This window comes from Lissotriton helveticus, chromosome 3_1 (assembly GCF_964261635.1).
Source record: "Lissotriton helveticus chromosome 3_1, aLisHel1.1, whole genome shotgun sequence".
Classification (NCBI taxonomy): domain Eukaryota; kingdom Metazoa; phylum Chordata; class Amphibia; order Caudata; family Salamandridae; genus Lissotriton; species Lissotriton helveticus.
In genome coordinates this window covers 400,812,629-400,832,143 of record NC_136061.1, presented here as the reverse complement: position 1 = coordinate 400,832,143, position 19,515 = coordinate 400,812,629, and the positions used below count along the sequence as shown (strand labels likewise).

Below are 19,515 nucleotides of genomic sequence, written 5' to 3'. Positions count from 1 at the left end.
TGAACCATCCCTGGCAGGGGAGCGTATACCTACTCTTCTCTTTGCCAATGATACGCTCTTGCTATCTAAATCCCCAATGGGTCTTCAAAAACTTCTGAACTACTTTCAGTCCTTTTGTACAGAACGGGGCCTGGTAATCAATACCGATAAAACGAAATATTTTGTGATGAATCCCCCCAAAAAACCTGTATGTCCCCCGAAGTTGAATGCTGTACCTTTGGGGAGGGTAGAAGTATTTGATTACCTAGACATTCGCTTGTCGCATAATATGCAGTGGGCCCCTCACTTAGACAAAATGCTGCTAGCCCACAAGAGGGTGACAGGGGCCCTCCTGAAGGAACAGCGCTGTTGTGCTACTAGACCTATAGCCCCTGTCATTGAAATCTACACAGCAAAGGGGGTTAGCTCTGCTCTTTACGGGGCAGAACTATGGGGCTCATGTATTACCAACGAACTGCCAAGATCTGAGAGGAAGTTCTGTAGGGCCATCATGTCACTTCCCCAAGGCACTCCTATGGCCCCACTAATGCTTGATCTAGGATGTCGACCTATTGGAGATCTAGCTAAGTTCCGGCCCCTACTGTTATGGGCCAGGCTGTGGCGAGTCCCGGAGCTTGCTAAATACACGCAAGGGTTCTCAGAAATTATGTCATCACTAGGGTGGCACAGAATCAAATGGCTAAGAGATATGAAATCCCTCTTGCGCAATTTGGGCCTAAGTGAAGCCTGGGCAAATAGATCTTCTCCCCCAAAGGCAACGCTCAAGAGTCTCTATTGGAATTGGATTCTGACCCAACGGAGTACCAACTGCACATTGGGTAGACTCACTGAGGATTTTTTGAAATTCAAGGACCTACATATTCGGGAACTCTATTTAGACATTATTGAGAAACCATTTGATAGGGCCCTTTATTTTAAATTTAGAACTGGAACTCTTCCTCTGTATGCTTTCACATCTCGGTGGAAACCGCCAGCACAAACCACAGAGTTCTGCCCAATGTGCATATCTAGACAAGAGTCAGTGGCGCACTTTATGTTTGAGTGCCGGGAGTATGCCCTACCAAGAAAATAATGGCTTAAACATCTGTGCCGCCTGTTGGGGACCAGGCACCATGTGGAGGCTCTACGCATATTAATGTCAGACTCTCGCCCGCTGTATGTTTGTACTCTCTCTAAATTTTTATCATGGGCCTGGTGTATTAGAAGTAAAAGGCTTAAAGCAATTGTTTAATTCCCTTTTAATTAATCACCTATGAAATGCTTCTTTTATATGAAAATCAATATTTTTTAAAACCGACTAAATTCTTGTATTTTTCTTTTCTTTTTTAAATCAAATGAATTTATGCATTTTTACTGTGAAGCTTTTATGATAACTTTTATCGAAATAAAGTCTTTTTGACTTGACTTGAATTGAAACGACTTGAAAGTAATATGACACCAATTTATCAAAATAAAGCAGATTTGCATATAAATTTAGACACCAAAATAAAAAACAAATCCGTGCATTTCACTCCTCCAAAACTTTACCGTTACGGTCAATGGGAAAATGGACTAGTGTCAATCGGTTCAGTGGAAACCACTGGGTGGTAAGGAGAGGCGGGTCCCAGGACTGAGGTTGGACAGTCAGTTGAATTTTACCTGGCTCTTAGAGCCCGGGTGCAGAGTAGTCCTGGCTGTCTCTGGTGCTGAAGAACAGGAACCACGATTGCGGACTTTGCCGCTTAGATAGAGCTGGGTGGGATGGGGATGCAAACTCTCGACAGCTGGGCCCCAGAGGTATCGGGTTGAAGGTGCTGCAGGATTGCCTTGACGCACAGCGTCGTACAAAGGTGCCGGTAGCCGGACTGGCCACCAACAAGCTTTGGCAGCGACAAGCTCAGCCTTTGGTCACTTCGATATCCTGGAGTCTGAGGGAAAACAGTAGCTGCCTGAATCTTGGAGGTCAGGGCTACGTTTACCACAATGCACTAAGACCATTTACTTTTGGGCTATTCTCTGGGCGGGCCAGATGGCCAGTGATTCTTTGGATCAGAATGCGATTTCTTGCCTACAGGCGACTTGTACTCCTAGTCCAAGGAAGTTCGCAAGTTGCCTTTGGGTTGCAAGGGGGTCCCTTTTTCCTTTGGAACCAGTCCCTGGCCCAGGACGTGTCATAGCCGTGCAGTTGCAGTGTGCTGGCTACAGGTGCAGTCTTTGGCGTATTTTCTTCATGCCGGTCCGGAGGTCTCAGACTCTGGACTCTTCTTTGTCCTTTAGTGGCAAGTCGATCAGATCTGAGGTTCTAGTGCCAGGGGAGACCCTTAAATCCTACAAATTAGAGGTTTTAGGGGTGTGACAGATAGTCAATGGGCCCCACATCGGGGGGGGGGGTCACCTTTTCCTTCACAGAAGCCTCTGTCCTGCCACTTTTAAAAATATCAGGGGTGTGGTTAGCCTTCTGGGGGTGTATGCCTCCTGACTACCTACTTTTCACATCTGCCTGGATTACAAATGTGCCTGGGGCAGGGTTTTTTTTTTCCTTTGGGAGGAAGCCTACTTACATATCTGAGGCGGTGGGAGCTTTGAAGCTCATCACTCTGATATGCCATTTCACTAGCCATCCTGTCCGGGAGGGAGGCAACGTCTCCAGCTTAGGTAGGCCTTTGTTTCCATCTCCTGGGAGCATTCACACCTCCTGGCTGGGGGTTAGATTTGTGTCTCAGTGGCAGCAGCTGTAGGCTGACAGCCGGGCAACAGGTAAGGCTGGGGCAACCAGGGGGGGGGGGGCAACCTCTAAGGTAGCCATCTGGATGCATTTCACATTAAATTCGACTTTGGGAAAACATTGGGTTTGATGAGACAAGCTGTTTGATACCATACATGCCATTTTTCAGTGGGATCATAATGGAGCTTGCAACCTAGGGTTGCTTAGGTGCTAGCTCATGTTATCCTATGGCCCCTGAACACTTATAGAAGCCCCTAATGGAAGGGGGCTACTATATGGGCATATAGAGTATCCTCAAGGTGGCACAATCAGTGTGTCAGGCCCTGGTGACTCCTTAAACTTCAAAGCCCAGGGTACCACTAATACCACTTACCAGGGACTTATACGGGGGTTATACCCCTTGCCAATTGGGGTTACCAACTAACATGCATTATATTTTAGGGAGAGAGCACTGGCACTGCGGCCTGGTTAGGTGGCTAAAGTGCACTTTCATAGTTAAAACCATCAGCATTTGAGAGAAAATGTGGGGTGAGGGTGCAAAAAGCCTGTTTCCTTACATACTCACTTTCTTAGATTGTTTCTTGTGTGTCAAGGTTGCAACTATGTACCCATAGTTGGCCTGTAATATTCAGCGATTTCTAGAAAGGTCTGGGGAGTAGCTACCTCCTACGGTTAACAAAAACTGGATCTTATCATCTAGCAGGTGGAACTTCTCGCTGCCCACCTGATGGCCAAAGGAAACTACAGAGGACTGCCACATCTGGAATTTGGTTTCCTTGATGATTAGTTTCTCTCCTCGTTTCTTGACCAACTCCAGTTTTAGGTGCCTCAAGTGGTCCTCCTACCAATTGCTAAAGATAGCGGTGTCGTTAAGGTAGGCCATACAGAACTCCTCCAGCCCTGACAGACAATGGTTTACTTGGCACTGAGAAGATGCAGGTGCATTTTTAAGCCAAAGAGGCATGGCCCTAAACTGGTATAAGCCTTCTGGTGTGAACAATATAGTCTTATCTCTGGCAGTTGGCACCAAGGTGATACGCCAATAATCACTGTTTAGATCAAATGTGCTCAAGACGCAGGAGCACCCAGCGGCCCACTAGCTCATCAGCTTGGGGAATGGGGTATGCATCAATCATGTTCAACTCATTGAGGGTCGGGTATTTTACACAAAAGTACAGGTCTGGGAATCCTTACTTGGGCACCAACAATACTAAACTGGTCCAAGGACTACGAGAACACCTAATTCCCAGGTCCAACATCTAGGCATCCTCTGTGATGATGCTCTCTTGGACCCTAGCTGAAATACTACAGAACTTGCTTGTCAGTGAAAAACAAGCACCTGGGTCTATATCAAGCCTAAAGATGGATGTTAACCCTGGTGTCAGCAAGAAGAGATAAGTAAATCTTCCCAAATTGACTAGGCACCTCTCTAAATTCTTCTTGCTGCTTAGGAGTCAGTTCAGGGGCAAGCTGTACCCAGTCAAACCCATCCTCGTCACTGTGCAATAAGACGGGGAGTGATTCACTGTGCTTTTCAACCTCTTCTGTCATTGCTAAGATGTTCACAGTAAAATCTCTACGACGGTATGACATATAGCACACCTTTTTTGGTTCCAGTATGGTATCTATATCTAGCAAGTAGTTCATGTCAGATACGTTCTGCACTTCCTTGCATGGCCCACACAACTTATCCTCCTAAACGCTGGGACAAATGGGCTTCAGCACTGATACCTCCTGACCCCAGTCAGCATCATTTTCTGGTCATAACAATCCTTCATCAGCTCTTGAATATCCTGATGATTTTTCTTCGCTCGACCCAAGAGTGATGTGGCAGACTCTGTGGTTTCCTGAGGCCAACCAGTGGCTCAGCCACATGATTCTGGAGTGACTTGAAATAACCTTCTCTGACTAAGGTGAGTGGGTCCCAAAACAGAAGTTCGAAGGGACTGAACCCAACTTCTTGATAAGAAAATTCTCTGGAAGCGAAAATGAGGCGTGGCAGAAGATCCCACTTCCCTTTTGAGGTTCTCTGGGAGAATTCCCATCATGCTTTTCTGGAAGGAAAGTGCCAAGCATCGATGACCTCCGGTCCAAATTTAATAAAGAACTTGCAGACATATTAGCTCCACATCTGCTTATTCTGTTCAAGGGAGTATACATAAAACAAGTGCTCTCCACATCAATGTGAGGCTCTCCTTATCACCTTACTAAATCCTAAGAAGCCTTCAGATAAGAGCAAATCCTACAGACCACTCCCATTCATAAACCTAGACACTAAGGGCTCCATTCTCATCCTGCTGGATAGCCCGTTGTACCACTAAGGCTATGAAGTAAATTACTCTGTCGCCCTGGAGATACCGCCCGCCAGATTTATGAATGACAGCAAAGTTGATAGTAGTTTATAAAACATTGACAGAAACAGTCATGCAGGTGGTTCGAGTCAATGATTTTTGCAGATTCGTGCAAGGCTCTGCCAACATGATGAGTCCTTCACCAAAGAATTTTTCATTTTCAAAATCCAGAAGCAAGATATTTCTTTTGAAAATTAAAAAGGCAATAGCCTCCTCGCCATAGGAGTCCTTTCAAATGGCAAAGTGGACGTTATTTATTTTTTATATTGTCCTTTACTGCCAGGGTTTGCCGGGTGGTGTTAGACAGTACAAAAAAGGCTATATGTCCAACCAACCTAATTGGGCGGATGAACATGTAGCCTTTTTTTATTGTCTGTTCTTCTGAGTCGGTAGTCAGAGAAGTCTGCACATGGCAGACACAGAATAATCACCACCGTGGCTAAACTAATGTCCGCCCACATTTAAATCAGGCAGGTGAACCACTGTGTTGGTGGGGAGGCACATCTTTCACCACTGTGACAAAGTTCTCTCTGCATCAACATATAGAACAGACCCTAAGATATTTGCTAAACTGATTGCCAATAGAGTAATCGCTCACCTTCACACCATATTTGCCCTCATACCCTTGTTAGTTACTTTTGTGAATGGGTAGATTTCGACTCTGTTTGGACTGGATCTTGTTGCTTCACTCACAATGTTTGGTGCGGCTGTGTGTTAATGGCCTATTATCCCGCTAATCGCTTCTCACAAGGCTGTCTCTTGTCCCCGATTCTATTTACCTTGGTGAAAGAAGTACTGGCCACTAAGATTAGACAGCTCTAACTGGAGAATGTACTTTAATTTACCTTGTGCCACCTTATTATATCAATTTATGCAGACATGACAGTCTTCATTAAAAGAGTCCCGGGGTCTATGTCCAATTATATGTGAATATATAGCATTGAGTCTTTCAGGTCTTACAATAAAAAAGTACAAGTTGCTAATATTTTCACTCACTCCAAACACAAAAATATTTCTGCTTGAATTTCCTCTCACAAGAGTCAGTTCGGTACCTTGGGGGGGTATATATTTTCACAAAATAAACAAGATCGCACAGGAGAATTACAGCACAGCCACCTACAGAACAGATCTGCATCCCCTATTCCTCTTCAAACTATCTGGTAACAAATCCCACGCAACAGATCATTCATAGATACAACAGTGTGCACTGTATGGGCATGGGATGGACTACTTGTCAGATTTTACCTGCCTCTGATAAGCAGTCTATCCCATGCCCATACAAGTGCGTGCCGTTTCAGGAGGGGCACTTCATTCATACCTGTATATATAAGGAAAAACCAAATCACACAACCCTAGATATATTACTTTTCTACTGGTTAAGGTTGATGTACAAAGGTGGGTTTCCCACTTTTCCCATGGAACCTCCTTCCATTAAAACGCTTCAGTATTTTAAAGTGTTACTAATTGCCAAGGCCACTAGGGATTTGATTACAACACTGTACTCTTCCATGCAGGAAGAGGCTACAGTTATAATTCCATCCTCCAGAGATAAATGAAAACAAATTAACAAAAGCAGAGTGGGAGTTCTGCTGTGCGCAAATAGGATCGCGTTCCCAAATTGGAAACTTCAAATGTTGCAAAATGTATCCACAGAACTTATACCCTCTGGGAACGTGGAAACAAAGCATTAAGGAAGACTAGACATGTAGATATTGTAGGAAATCAAATACAGTTTTTTCTGCACTTAGCTTGGTCTTGCCATGGGACTTACATATACTGACAAGGTGATTGAGAAAATAACCACGAAGATTAACTTTAGCATTCGAATGGAGCCTTATTTAGCACTGCTTGGTTTAGTGAGAGCTATCCCCAATGCAACCAGGAAATACACAGTCGTCCACAAAGATTGGTAGGAACCGTCCACTGACGCCACCAGGGAAAAGAAACTCAGGGACTAGTCAAATAGGTGTCCACAACCACAAAAAGATGACCTGCACAACACCATCCTTAAACGTTGTGGATGGGAAGTCATGTTGTCTAAGGGAACTTAAACAGAGGCTGTGAACAAGACTACCCCCATTTGTTATATTGACAAAATCATAGTAGAACAGCGTGCACTGTTGATCTCTATCCCCCAAATGATGGACGATCACTCCCTTGTTCCACATTCCACGCCCCTCTCACATGAAACACTGATACTCACTGGTCCTGCAGTATGGGTAAGCATTCCAGGCTTTTTCATGCACGGTCAGAGCTCCTTCAGGAGCCAACATCCTCACATATGGTGGGACTTTGCTTCAAAAATGTGAGAATAAAGCAAATGTTAGCACATTAAACAGTTAGTCATCTAGATAAATAAATAAATACAATCTGAATTACAACTACATGACTGCATGGTATAGAGAGCCATATTTATAATGTAACATGGTATGATGTACTTTAGCCTCAAAGTCAACAGGAAACATACTCCTACGGATTCACTTCAGGAGCAATACTATCTTGGGGAGCCTCAGTGAGAGCTAATATGAAACCCTTCTAGCAATAAAACAAAAACAAAAAACTTAGTGATTGGACTAGCATACAATATGGACACAGTAAAGATGAATTTACACACAAGATTAGTAATAGGTGCTCCTAGTGAACAAACCCCGTAAGTGTGTAGTGACATGAGTGACAGCATGGCATAGTGAACCAGCGCAATCTGGAATAAAGCTTCCCGGACCATAGCTACATGGCAGCAGGATATACAGAGAAAGGTATACAGGGGAGCATGACATCGTGAATCGCAGGTGTCTGGTCTACAAGTAAAATGCAGCAAAGGATGGAGCCAAAGATAAAGGCCAGCAAGGTGCACAGATACAGGACAGTACAGCGCACAAAATCACAGCTACAAAGGAGCAAAGCAAATGAAGCCACATATACAGGAGAGCATTGCATACAGAACCACAGACATAGGAACAATACATAGGGTAATAGATACAATAAGCACTACCTATGAGACCAAGTAGTGGGCAGCACATTGGCATACAGGGTGCATTGCAGAGAGTCACTGATACAGGGCCATGAAATACAGTGCCATAGATATGGGACCACAGCATACAAAGAGGTGCAGAGAAGCATTTAATATAATGTCAAAGACTCAAGGAAACATGGTATACAAGGCCACCGACTTAGTGAAGCAAGGCATATGGGACTACAGATTAAGTAAAAGCTAGGACGCATTGCACATGAGGCCTAGCAGAGGGTAACATTGCAAACATGGTCCCCACTGTAGTCGGCATAGCATTGAGTCACAGATAACGCCACAAAGGGGCACAGGGCCACAGACATACCATGGCATGGAAAGGCACAGACAAACGGAAGCATGCTATACTGAGAACCACATATAGAGAAACTTGTCTTTCAAGTCAAAGAACACGAGAACTAAGATGATCCAGTGTGAATGATGCCCAGGGTTCTTTACCTGTGCAGATGGTAGATCTTATGAGTATACTGTCCTCGTTCTCCATCCTTTTCGTACGGTTCATTCTTGAGCACTTCGACTCCTTCACCACCACCGGTCTCATTTTTGCTGGCTTCGGCTACGGAGTACAACTGACCCACTTGATACTGAAATGTTTCATTAGGAAGAACATTTTAATTTCGAAATAGGTTATAGAAAGGCATTAAATCATGGGGCACAAAGTGTTGACCACTGTCTCAAATACTTTTGCAAGGTAAACAATTATATTTATTTGAAAGTACAATATGGGAAAATATACATAAATAGGCCCAATAAATATATATTTTGGCATACATCAATAGTGCCTTAAAAGATATTGACAAAATCACATACATATATATAATTTGCCAAGTTATATTCGTGATACAAGTGACTTCTTACAGAAAATAGACGTAATTGAGTGGCAAGAGGACATGCTTTTAATAACCTTGGATGTCGAATCTCTTAACACCAGTATAGCGCATACCAATGGGTTATGCTGTAAGTCACTTCTTGAGTCAGAGATCGATTGAATATTATGAGCATAACAAGGTGATTCTAAGTCTAATGGAATGGTGCCTGAACAACAACTATTTTACATTTGGTAAAGATGTTTGGAGACAGTTGAGGGGTGTAGCAATGGGGGCCTGCTTCTCCCCCAGCTACGCGTGCTTGCACGTGGGCTGGTGGGAGGAGCAGGTCCTTAACATTGCACATAAAACGTGGATGAATGAGAAAGTTATCAAATATCTGAGGTATATTGATGATATTTTCATTGTGTGGCAAGGAGACGAAGCAGAAGCGGACGCTTTTATTAGAGAAATCAACAACAACTCCCTGAATTTAAGGTTTACATCGCACATTAGTGCATCACAGGTTGAGTTCCTAGATGTCAAAATTTATATTGATGATTTCAATAAACTTCAAACCACATTGTTTAGAAAACCCACCGCAGGTAACACCACTCTTCACGCCTCCAGCCTTCACCCCAGACACACCATAAATAGTATTCCTTTTGGTGAAATTCTGCGCCTTAAAAGAATTTGTAGTTCCGCTGACGAATTTGATAAGTGTGTCATGGAACTGCGAGATCGATTAAAAGACCGAGGATACTCATACACTATATTTGATCAGGCTTTGGCTAAAGCTAATATGAGATCCCGGCAGAGTCTCTTTCCTGACCCATTAGACAACACTAACTTTAAAGACTCAGAACAGTCAGCCAATATAAATACATGTCCAAGGTTCATCACAGCTTTTAGTGATCAAGAAAAGACCATCAGAAAGATCATTAATAAAAATTGGCCAATTGTCCTTACAGACAATATATTAGGAGCTATTTTGCCATCTAAACCTACTGTCACTTTCCGTAGAGCTCGCAATATGGGAACAATTCTTGACCAACCTAGTCCTGAATTAAAGCAGAAACCCAATTGGCTGGCTCCGGCAACAGGATTTCGCAAATGCTCGAGCTGTCGTGCCTGTAAGTTCGGAGTTAACAAAACCCATTATTGTACTCCCTTTAGTTCTGAGGAAATTCCAATAGTAGGTAACCATACCTGCAAATCAGAATTCGCTGTATATGTCCTGACGTGCACCTGTGGCCTCAATTACATCGGAAGTACCAAACAACAGGTGCACGTCAGGATCTTACAACATTTAAGAGCTATTTTACACAGCGACACCACCTACCCTGTGGCCCGCCACTTCGAACTTAAGCATAATAAAGATATTAATTGCTTGAAATATTATGTAGTGGCAGCTGTCCCTAAATCCCGAAGGGGAGGCCATAGAGAACTAAAATTACGGCAATTGGAATCCAGTATGATCCTTGAGTACGATAGCAAATGGCCCAATGGGCTAAATAACACTGAGGATCTACACACGTTCTTATAAAATGATGGTAACTCTTACATAATTTGTGAAATTCTGTATATAATTCTTTGAAGCACAGTATATCTACCCCAGGTAGTCAGGTTTCCTGTTTCCTGGGGATACATGAATGGATTGCTATATCCCCAATTTTGCTTCAATGTGGATAGATACGTTCTTGATTTTTTCTGCTGGCTAGTCAGGTTCCCTGTTAGCCAAAAAGGATATACTCTTAGTCCTTCTGCATTTTCAACATGTGTAAATATATTAAATATCCTGTTTTCCCTACAATCCTCTATTTACTTTTTAATACTGTTCTTATCCACTGGGTGTTTTAAACAGTTATTTATGATAAACTCTGTATTTATTATGAAATGTTTTAGGTTATGCTTTAATACATATTAAAATATGTTTATATTCTAAAAATAGTATTAATTGCATCTAATTTATTTAGATATATTTATACAGGTAGTTTTATCTTTGACTGTAGCACTTTATACTCCAATGTTGACACATGGCACTTTTTCCTGTTCTGCACTTTAGACATGCATTGTTTTGCACTACATTATTCACTTTAAAATGCACTTTCCTACACAAGTCCTCCTTGACAATATGTGATGTACGCAAGGTTATATATATAAGAATTCTTGGTTTACACAGTGTTTTCCAAACATCTTCTAGGATTTATACTGTAATAACTGAAGATTCCAAGGAATAAGCTTATAAAGAAATGTTAATTTTAATTTCTTTTTCGCGTATTTTGCACAGTAATGACCCATAATAATTGATATGTTGTCTATGTCTATGGTCACATGACTGGATCAGAGGGCTGGGTTTGCGCAGTCACCAAGCACTATAAAAATTACAAACAATTGTTGCATGTGAGCAAGGGCTTGCACAGCCCGAAACGCGTTATGCACCTTTTCCCAGCTGTATTTGCAGAATAAAGAATACCTGTAACCGATCCTGTGTAACGCTTCGTTGGTCCAGCTGGATTGAAAGTGGCGTGGAGAATATATATATATATATATATATATATATATATATATATATATATATTCTCCTCCTCCACGCCACTTTCAATCCAGCTGGACCAACGAAGCGTTACACAGGATCGGTTACAGGTATTCACACCCCCTTCTCGGACAGCGAGCCTGAGGCGTCCGTGGACATCATTATGACAACCCGCACCCCTCCCCTCTTTTCCTTGCAGGAACCTATCAGGAGCGGGCACGGACCGGAACCACACCCCCATGACCCCGGAAGTCCCTCCTCAACGACCGAGCCGGAACACGGAAAAAGGAGAAGCCGGGACAGAGACGCCGTCGGAGCAGCGAACTCGTGGCAGGAGGCTCGGACCGGAGAAGGCGCAGACCAGACGAAGGAAGAGGACGAAGAGTGGAGCGAGGACTGGTGGAGTCCAGAGGAGGAGGCTGAAGAGCGGCCGCAACTCACCAGGGAGTTGCGGCGGAGCGTGTGAGTACGAACAATCCACCTCTGTAAGCACACTAGGTGCCTTGTAAATATTGACCTCTCTTATTCACACCAGGCCTGGCCATCACTGTTGAATACTTGTATAGCACGTCACCACTTGTACAGCACGTAGTGTATAGGACACCCCTCACGCCCCCTACCAAGCACTCTTTTCTCTTTTCCCTTTCCTCCCGAGTCCATCCCTTCCCCCCTTCCCTCACCGTCGTTTCTGTCGACCCCTTCACTAACCCCCGGGTGCTGGTTACGGGTCAAACCATAGAAAGAACAGTTGGACTAACCGCTCCTTTGTTTTGTCCCTTTACCTCCAAGGACCTCCCCAGCATCCGACCTCCCCGAGGGACCATCCGAATCCGAAGACCCCGCAGAAGACGATCGAGGCGTCCTCTCCACGACCTTCGCTTTTGTACTGCGTCTTTCCAGCTTTGTACTATCACTGATCTCTTGCACAATAAAAGATACGCTATTGCACACTACATACGCCCTCATTGCCTGATATTCCAGCCCGCCATCGTCCCACGATAACAGGTGGTGTCAGAAGTGGGATCAGCTGGAAGCATGGAGGCCGTCGTACAGAAAATGGCGGAAACCCAGGAGCAGTGGGGAGCCCTCATGGAGCGGTTCCTGAAGACCGCAGAGGACGACAGAGGCCAGTTACATGACGTCCTCAAAGGCCAGGGAGCAGCACACGATCAGGCCATGGGAAAGCTCAGCGACGCCCTGGGACAGCAAAGACCGGTTGCCTCCCTCACTTCGATTGTCCTGCAAAAATATGTACCAGGAGACGACCCGGACTATTTTTTCACAAATTTCGAGAGACTTGCCCAGGCCGCCTCATGGCCCGCCGACCGCTGGGGCCAATACCTGGGCCCCCTTTTGACCGGCGACCTACAGGCTGCCTACCAGCAAGCCAACATCCAGGGGAACACACCCTACGAGGACATAAAGAAATGTATCCTTGAGCGTTTGGGTATCGATGAGACATACAGGGTGAAACTGCGGCAGGCCAAGGAAGGGCCTCAAGAGAACCCCAGAGCCCTCTCCTTTTGCGTTAAAGACCTGGCTAACCAGTGGCTGAGACCTGACACGGCCACAAAGGAAGACATTCTAGGGAAAATCTTCTTAGAGCAATTCTTGGCTTCCCTTCACCCAGCCACCCAGCGATGGGTCAGACAACATGCCCGTCTCACCTTCGAGACAGCTGTAGAAATAGCGGTGGCTTATAACAGAGCACAAGAACTACAACGGGGCAGAGATGAGCACCCTAACAGACAACACCCTTCTACAAGTGGTCGTCCACACCGACCCTTGCTTCCACGAAGACCCGACCCGCCACCCTTAATGCCACCCACCGTCCTGTACCGACCTCCTAACCCGGGACCACAATGTTACAACTGCGGAGGGTATGGCCATATCGCCCGCATGTGTCCCCAAAAGGACGAACCCATGGACGTTGGTCTTGTCAGGAACTATGTGTGTGTGCCCCGGTAACCGCTCCTCCCCCTTTTCACTGTCCCGTGCACATCGATGGTCACCCTGTTCTTGCCCTTGCTGATACGGGGTGTCGGCAAAGCGTCCTCAGACCACAAGACATGTTGACTCCTGTTGGACCTCCTACCGGGATGGTCGACATACAATGCGTCCATGGTGACACCAAAAGGTACCCTACGGCCCGGATTCGAGTGCAACACCCCGCAGATCCTGGAACCGACCTCACCGTCGGACTGGTACCGAACCTCCCAGAACAAGCTATTCTGGGGAGTGATTATTCAGGCCTTCCGAGTCTCCTACAGGATACCACTGACTCCTTTGCTCGATGGTGGAAAGAAGACCCCTTTTCTCAGGAACAGCCGATACAGGGACACGACGTCCCGACCCAAGAAGACACGGACGCAGAGACGACAAGAGAAGAAAAGCTACTCCAGTGCATTCCCCGTGATCCCAGTTGAACACCACTGGCAGACAGACAGGGACTTCAGAGCTGCACAGAGGGAGGACCCCCTCCTACAAGAAGCGTGGGCAAGGGCTGTAGACAACGAAGACCCCTTACAAGTAGGTCCCTATTTCTTTAAGAAAGCAGGACTATTATACAGAAAGGGTGGACCACAACAACCTCCCCAATTGTTAATCCCCGGCCCCTTTCGTGACAAGGTGTTGTTCCTCGCCCACAGCCATCTCCTGGGGGGCCACTTTGGCGACGAAAAAACAAGCCTGTCCATTCTCGAGAAGTTCTATTGGCCAGGTGTCCATCAACAGGTGAAAACCTACTGTCGAGAATGCCCAGTTTGCCAGAAAAATAGCAGATACCGGCCACCCAAAGTGCCCTTACTCCCGCTCCCCCTCATTGACGTACCATTCAGTCGAGTCGGAATGGATATCATAGGGCCACTCATACCCTCCCGAAGCGGGTGTCGCTACGCCCTGGTTCTCGTTGATTACGCCACCCGCTTCCCCGAAGCTGTTCCCTTGCGTCATCCCACCACTCAAAGCATAGCTAAAGCCCTAATAGCTGTCTTTTCCAGGGTAGGGTTTCCCCGGGAGATACTGACCGATCAAGGCACCCCTTTTGTTTCCAGCCTCATGCGACAAGTATGTTCTCACCTTGGGATAAAACAGATCCGAACCTCAGCATACCATCCCCAAACGGATGGGTTGGTCGAGCGTTATAACGCAACACTAAAACAAACCCTCAAGAAACTGTTGGCCCTGGAAGCCAAAAGATGGGAAGAGATGTTGCCCTTGGCCCTGTTTGCCATCCGATGTAAACCCCAGAGTAGTACTGGGTATTCGCCCTTTGAGCTCCTGTATGGTCGGCCTCCCCGTACCCTTTTGGATATGGCCCAAGAGGCATGGGAAGCCGAACCTGACCGTACACGACCCCTCCCTGAGTATGTCGAAAACCTAAAAACTCACCTAGCTGTTGTACGGAACATAGTCCGTCAAAACATGGAACATGCCCAGAAAAGACAATACGACCGAGGCACCAAAGACCGTACCTTTTCTGTCGGAGATCTGGTCCTCTTGATGATGCCATCCTCGGATCAGAAATTGTTAGGTCAGTGGCAAGGCCCTTACGCGGTTCTCCGACAAGTGACCCCTGTGACGTTTGAGCTGGAGCTTGACTCCGCTCGGGGCACGACACAGATATACCATATCAACCTCCTTAAGAAATGAGAGGGACCACGGCCCGTCTTGTCCTCTGATATCCCCCACATGGCTCTTCCTTTTGATCCTTGTTTTGACCCCGAGCTGACCGGAGAAACAAAAACAGTCCCTCAGAGAGGCGCTCCTGCCCTCCCACCGGGTGTTTTCTTCCTCCCCAGGGCACACCACACTTACAGAACATGCCATACATACAGAACCAGGGAAGGTAGTCCGGTTGAGACCCTACCGGGTCCCCGAGGCCCGTAGGAACACTATACAACAGGAAGTTGATCAGATGTTACGAATGGGGATCATTGAACCCTCCATAAGCGACTGGAATTCCCCTATCGTATTGGTATCCAAGCCCGATGGGTCGATACGTTTTTGTATAGACTTCCGCGAGGTGAACAAGGTGTCCGCCTTTGACACATATCCCTTACCTCGGGTTGACGAAATGGTCGAACGGATAGGGAAAGCTAAATACATCTCCACACTCGACCTCTGCAAGGGGTATTGGCAGATCCCCCTTAGGGAACAGGACAAGAAAAAGACTGCCTTCTCCACCCCGGCAGGACTATACCAATTCACGGTTTTGCCCTTTGGCCTTCATGGCGCGCCTCACGGATCTGCTCAAGAAAACAGCCAAGACCGATGTCACCCTAAGAAACCCTACACCCACACTCCTACAGGCCTTTCATGAACTGAAGCGGTCTTTGACCACTAAGCCTGTATTGGTCAGTCCAGACTACAACCGCCCTTTCATATTGCAAACCGACACCTCTGACCAGGGTCTAGGAGCCGTTCTCTCCCAGACGGATGAGAAAGGGAACGAGAGACCCATCCTATTTTTGAGCAGAAAACTGTTTCCATGTGAAATGAACTACACGGTCGTTGAAAAGGAGGCTCTCGCCATAAAATGGGCTGTCGAGAGTCTCCGTTATTATCTGGAAGGTCGGGAATTCCTCATATACACCGACCATGCCCCGTTAGAATGGATGGCCTGGAACAAGGGGCACAATGACCGAATCCTTCGCTGGTTCTTGTCATTACAACCATACCGCTTCAAAACCTTCCATCGGAAGGGATCGGAACAAGGGAATGCCGACTTCCTCTCCAGATATCCCATCACCCCAACCAGTACAAGAAGGACAGCTAGGGAAAGGGGATGTGATGCGGGGCGGTCCCGGACCCCTCCCGGACCGCCTGTTCTCGGACACACCCCCTTCTCGGACAGCGAGCCTGAGGCGTCCGTGGACATCACCATGACAACCCGCACCCCTCCCCTCTTTTCCTTGCAGGAACCTATCAGGAGCGGGCACGGACCAGAACCACACCCCCATGACCCCGGAAGTCTCTCCTCAACGACTGAGCCGGAACACGGAAAAAGGAGAAGCCGGGACAGACGCCGTCGGAGCAGCAAACTCGTGGCAGGAGGCTCAGACCGGAGAAGGGGCAGACCAGACGAAGGAAGAGGACGAAGAGTGGAGCGAGGACTGGTGGAGTCCAGAGGAGGAGGCTGAAGAGCGGCCGCAACTCACCAGGGAGTTGCGGCTGAGCGTGTGAGTACCAACAATCCACCTCTGTAAGCACACTAGGTGCCTTGTAAATATTGACCTCTCTTAGTCACACCAGGCCTGGCCATCACTGTTGAATACTTGTATAGCACGTCACCACTTGTACAGCACGTAGTGTATAGGACACCCCTCACGCCCCCCACCAAGCACTCTTTTCTCTTTTCCCTTTCCTCCCGAGTCCATCCCTTCCCCCCTTCCCTCACCGTCGTTTCCGTCGACCCCTTCACTAACCCCCGGGTGCTGGTTACGGGTCAAACCATAGAAAGAACAGCTGGACTAACCGCTCCTTTGTTTTGTCCCTTTACCTCCGAGGAACTCCCCAGCATCCGACCTCCCCGAGGGACCATCCGAATCCGAAGACCCCGCAGAAGACGATCGAGGCGTCCTCTCCACGACCTTCGCTTTTGTACTGCGTCTTTCCAGCTTTGTACTATCACTGATCTCTTGCACAATAAAAGATACGCTATTGCACACTACATACGCCCTCCATGCCTGATATTCCAGCCCGCCATCGTCCCACGATCACAGGTGGTGTCAGAAGTGGGATCAGCTGGAAGCATGGAGGCCGTCGTACAGAAAATGGCGGAAACCCAGGAGCAGTGGGGAGCCCTCATGGAGCGGTTCCTGAAGACCGCAGAGGACGACAGAGGCCAGTTACATGACGTCCTCAAAGGCCAGGGAGCAGCACACGATCAGGCCATGGGAAAGCTCAGCGACGCCCTGGGACAGCAAAGACCGGTTGCCTCCCTCACTTCGATTGTCCTGCAAAAATATGTACCAGGAGACGACCCGGACTATTTTTTCACAAATTTCGAGAGACTTGCCCAGGCCGCCCCATGGCCCGCCGACCGCTGGGGCCAATACGTGGGCCCCCTTTTGACCGGCGACCTACAGGCCGCCTACCAGCAAGCCAACATCCAGGGGAACACACCCTACGAGGACATAAAGAAATGTATCCTTGGGCGTTTGGGTATCGATGAGACATACAGGGTGAAACTGCGGCAGGCCAAGGAAGGGCCTCAAGAGAACCCCAGAGCCCTCTCCTTTCGCGTTAAAGACCTGGCTAACCGGTGGCTGAGACCTGACACGGCCACAAAGGAAGATATTCTAGGGACAATCTTCTTAGAGCAATTCTTGGCTTCCCTTCACCCAGCCACCCAGCGATGGGTCAGACAACATGCCCGTCTCACCTTCGAGACAGCTGTAGAAATAGCGGTGGCTTATAGCAGAGCACAAGAACTACAACGGGGCAGAGATGAGCACCCTAACAGACAACACCCTTCTACAAGTGGTCGTCCACACCGACCCTTGCTTCCACGAAGACCCGACCCGCCACCCTTCATGCCACCCACCGTCCTGTACCGACCTCCTAACCCGGGACCACAATGTTACAACTGCGGAGGGTATGGCCATATCGCCCGCATGTGTCCCCAAAAGGACGAACCCATGGACGTTGGTCTTGTCAGGAACTATGTGTGTGTCGCCCCGGTAACCGCTCCTCCCCCTTTTCACTGTCCCGTGCACATCGATGGTCACCCTGTTCTTGCCCTTGCTGATACGGGGTGTCGGCAAAGCGTCCTCAGACCACAAGACATGTTGACTCCTGTTGGACCTCCTACCGGGATGGTCGACATACAATGCGTCCATGGTGACACCAAAAGGTACCCTACGGCCCGGATTCGAGTGCAACACCCCGCAGATCCTGGAACCGACCTCACCGTCGGACTGGTACCGAACCTCCCAGAACAAGCTATTCTGGGGAGTGATTATTCAGGCCTTCCGAGTCTCCTACAGCAGTGGTTCCCAAACTTTTGACTCCTGAGGACCCCCATTGAGTCACCACTGGAAGCCGGGGACCCCCAAGCAAATTGTATGAGTTAAATTTCAAAATTAAAACAGTAATTCGAAAAAAATACACACGTGTGCACACAAAACAAATACTCAAAGTACTAAGGATTTTGGGGCCAGATGTACGACCATTTCATTTAGCGCCTCGCAATTGGCGACACATTGCGAGTGGCAAATTGCGAGTCGCTAAATGAAATGTACAACAGTGTGTTTAACACTGTTTGGGATTCCCAATGGGGTCGCAAATTGCGAGGTTCATTAATATTAATGAACCTCTCGTAATTTGCGAGCCCATTGGGAATGCCAGCCCTCCCAGGGATGGTGGCCTGCTGGGCTCTGCAGGCCACCATGTCTCGGACTGCTTTTAAATAAAGCAGTTTAAAAAAAATGCAGCCTATTTACCATGCATTTAAAATAAAAAAGAAAATGAAACGTTTTCTTTTTCATTTTCTAAGGGCAGGCAGAGGTCCCTGGGACCACTGCCTGCCCTTAGAAAATAATCTTGCATGCATTTGCAAAGGGGTAGGGGTCCCCTGGGGACCCCTTACCATTTGCGAATGCATTACCATCTACTTGAAGTAGGTGGTAATTGCGACTGTTTTGTGACCGCAAAACATTTGTACATGGTTTTGAGACTCCCTATTTGGAAGGGAATGCCCCTTCCAAATAGCAAGTTGCAAAACCTATTTAGCGAGTCGCAAACAAATTGCGACTCGCGAAATAGGCTATGTACATGGCTCAATAGGTTTTTGCATTCATAAACGGGGTTGCGAAACCCGTTCGCGCATATAAAAACAGACCGTACACCTGGCACTTAGAGGCAGATTTACAAGGCACTTACGCCACGTTTACGTCGCAGTTGCGTCACGCAACGGCGGCGTAAACGTGGTGCATCCCTATGACCCATTTACAACGTGACGCATCTAGGCAGATGCATCACGTTGTAAAGCCCTGCGCCTAATGTGGGCGTTCCGGCGCAGGGTGGGCGTTCCGGGGCAGGTGCGCCTCGCAAAAGTGCCTGCGTTAAATCTACAAGATTTCACGCAGGCA

The 19,515-nt window shown here is 47.2% G+C and overlaps 1 protein-coding gene across 1 annotated transcript in view; it reads right to left on the bottom strand.

The window, feature by feature from the left end:
* Positions 1-19,515, bottom strand: part of PITPNA (phosphatidylinositol transfer protein alpha) — a 188,307-nt gene that overhangs the window by 116,561 nt on the left and 52,231 nt on the right. The window contains exons 3-4 of the mRNA XM_078680168.1: positions 8,519-8,664; positions 7,259-7,350 (exon numbers count right to left, since the gene is read on the bottom strand). Of these exons, the coding sequence (XP_078536294.1) occupies positions 7,259-7,350; positions 8,519-8,664 (238 nt within the window). The remainder of the gene's footprint in view (positions 1-7,258; positions 7,351-8,518; positions 8,665-19,515) is intronic.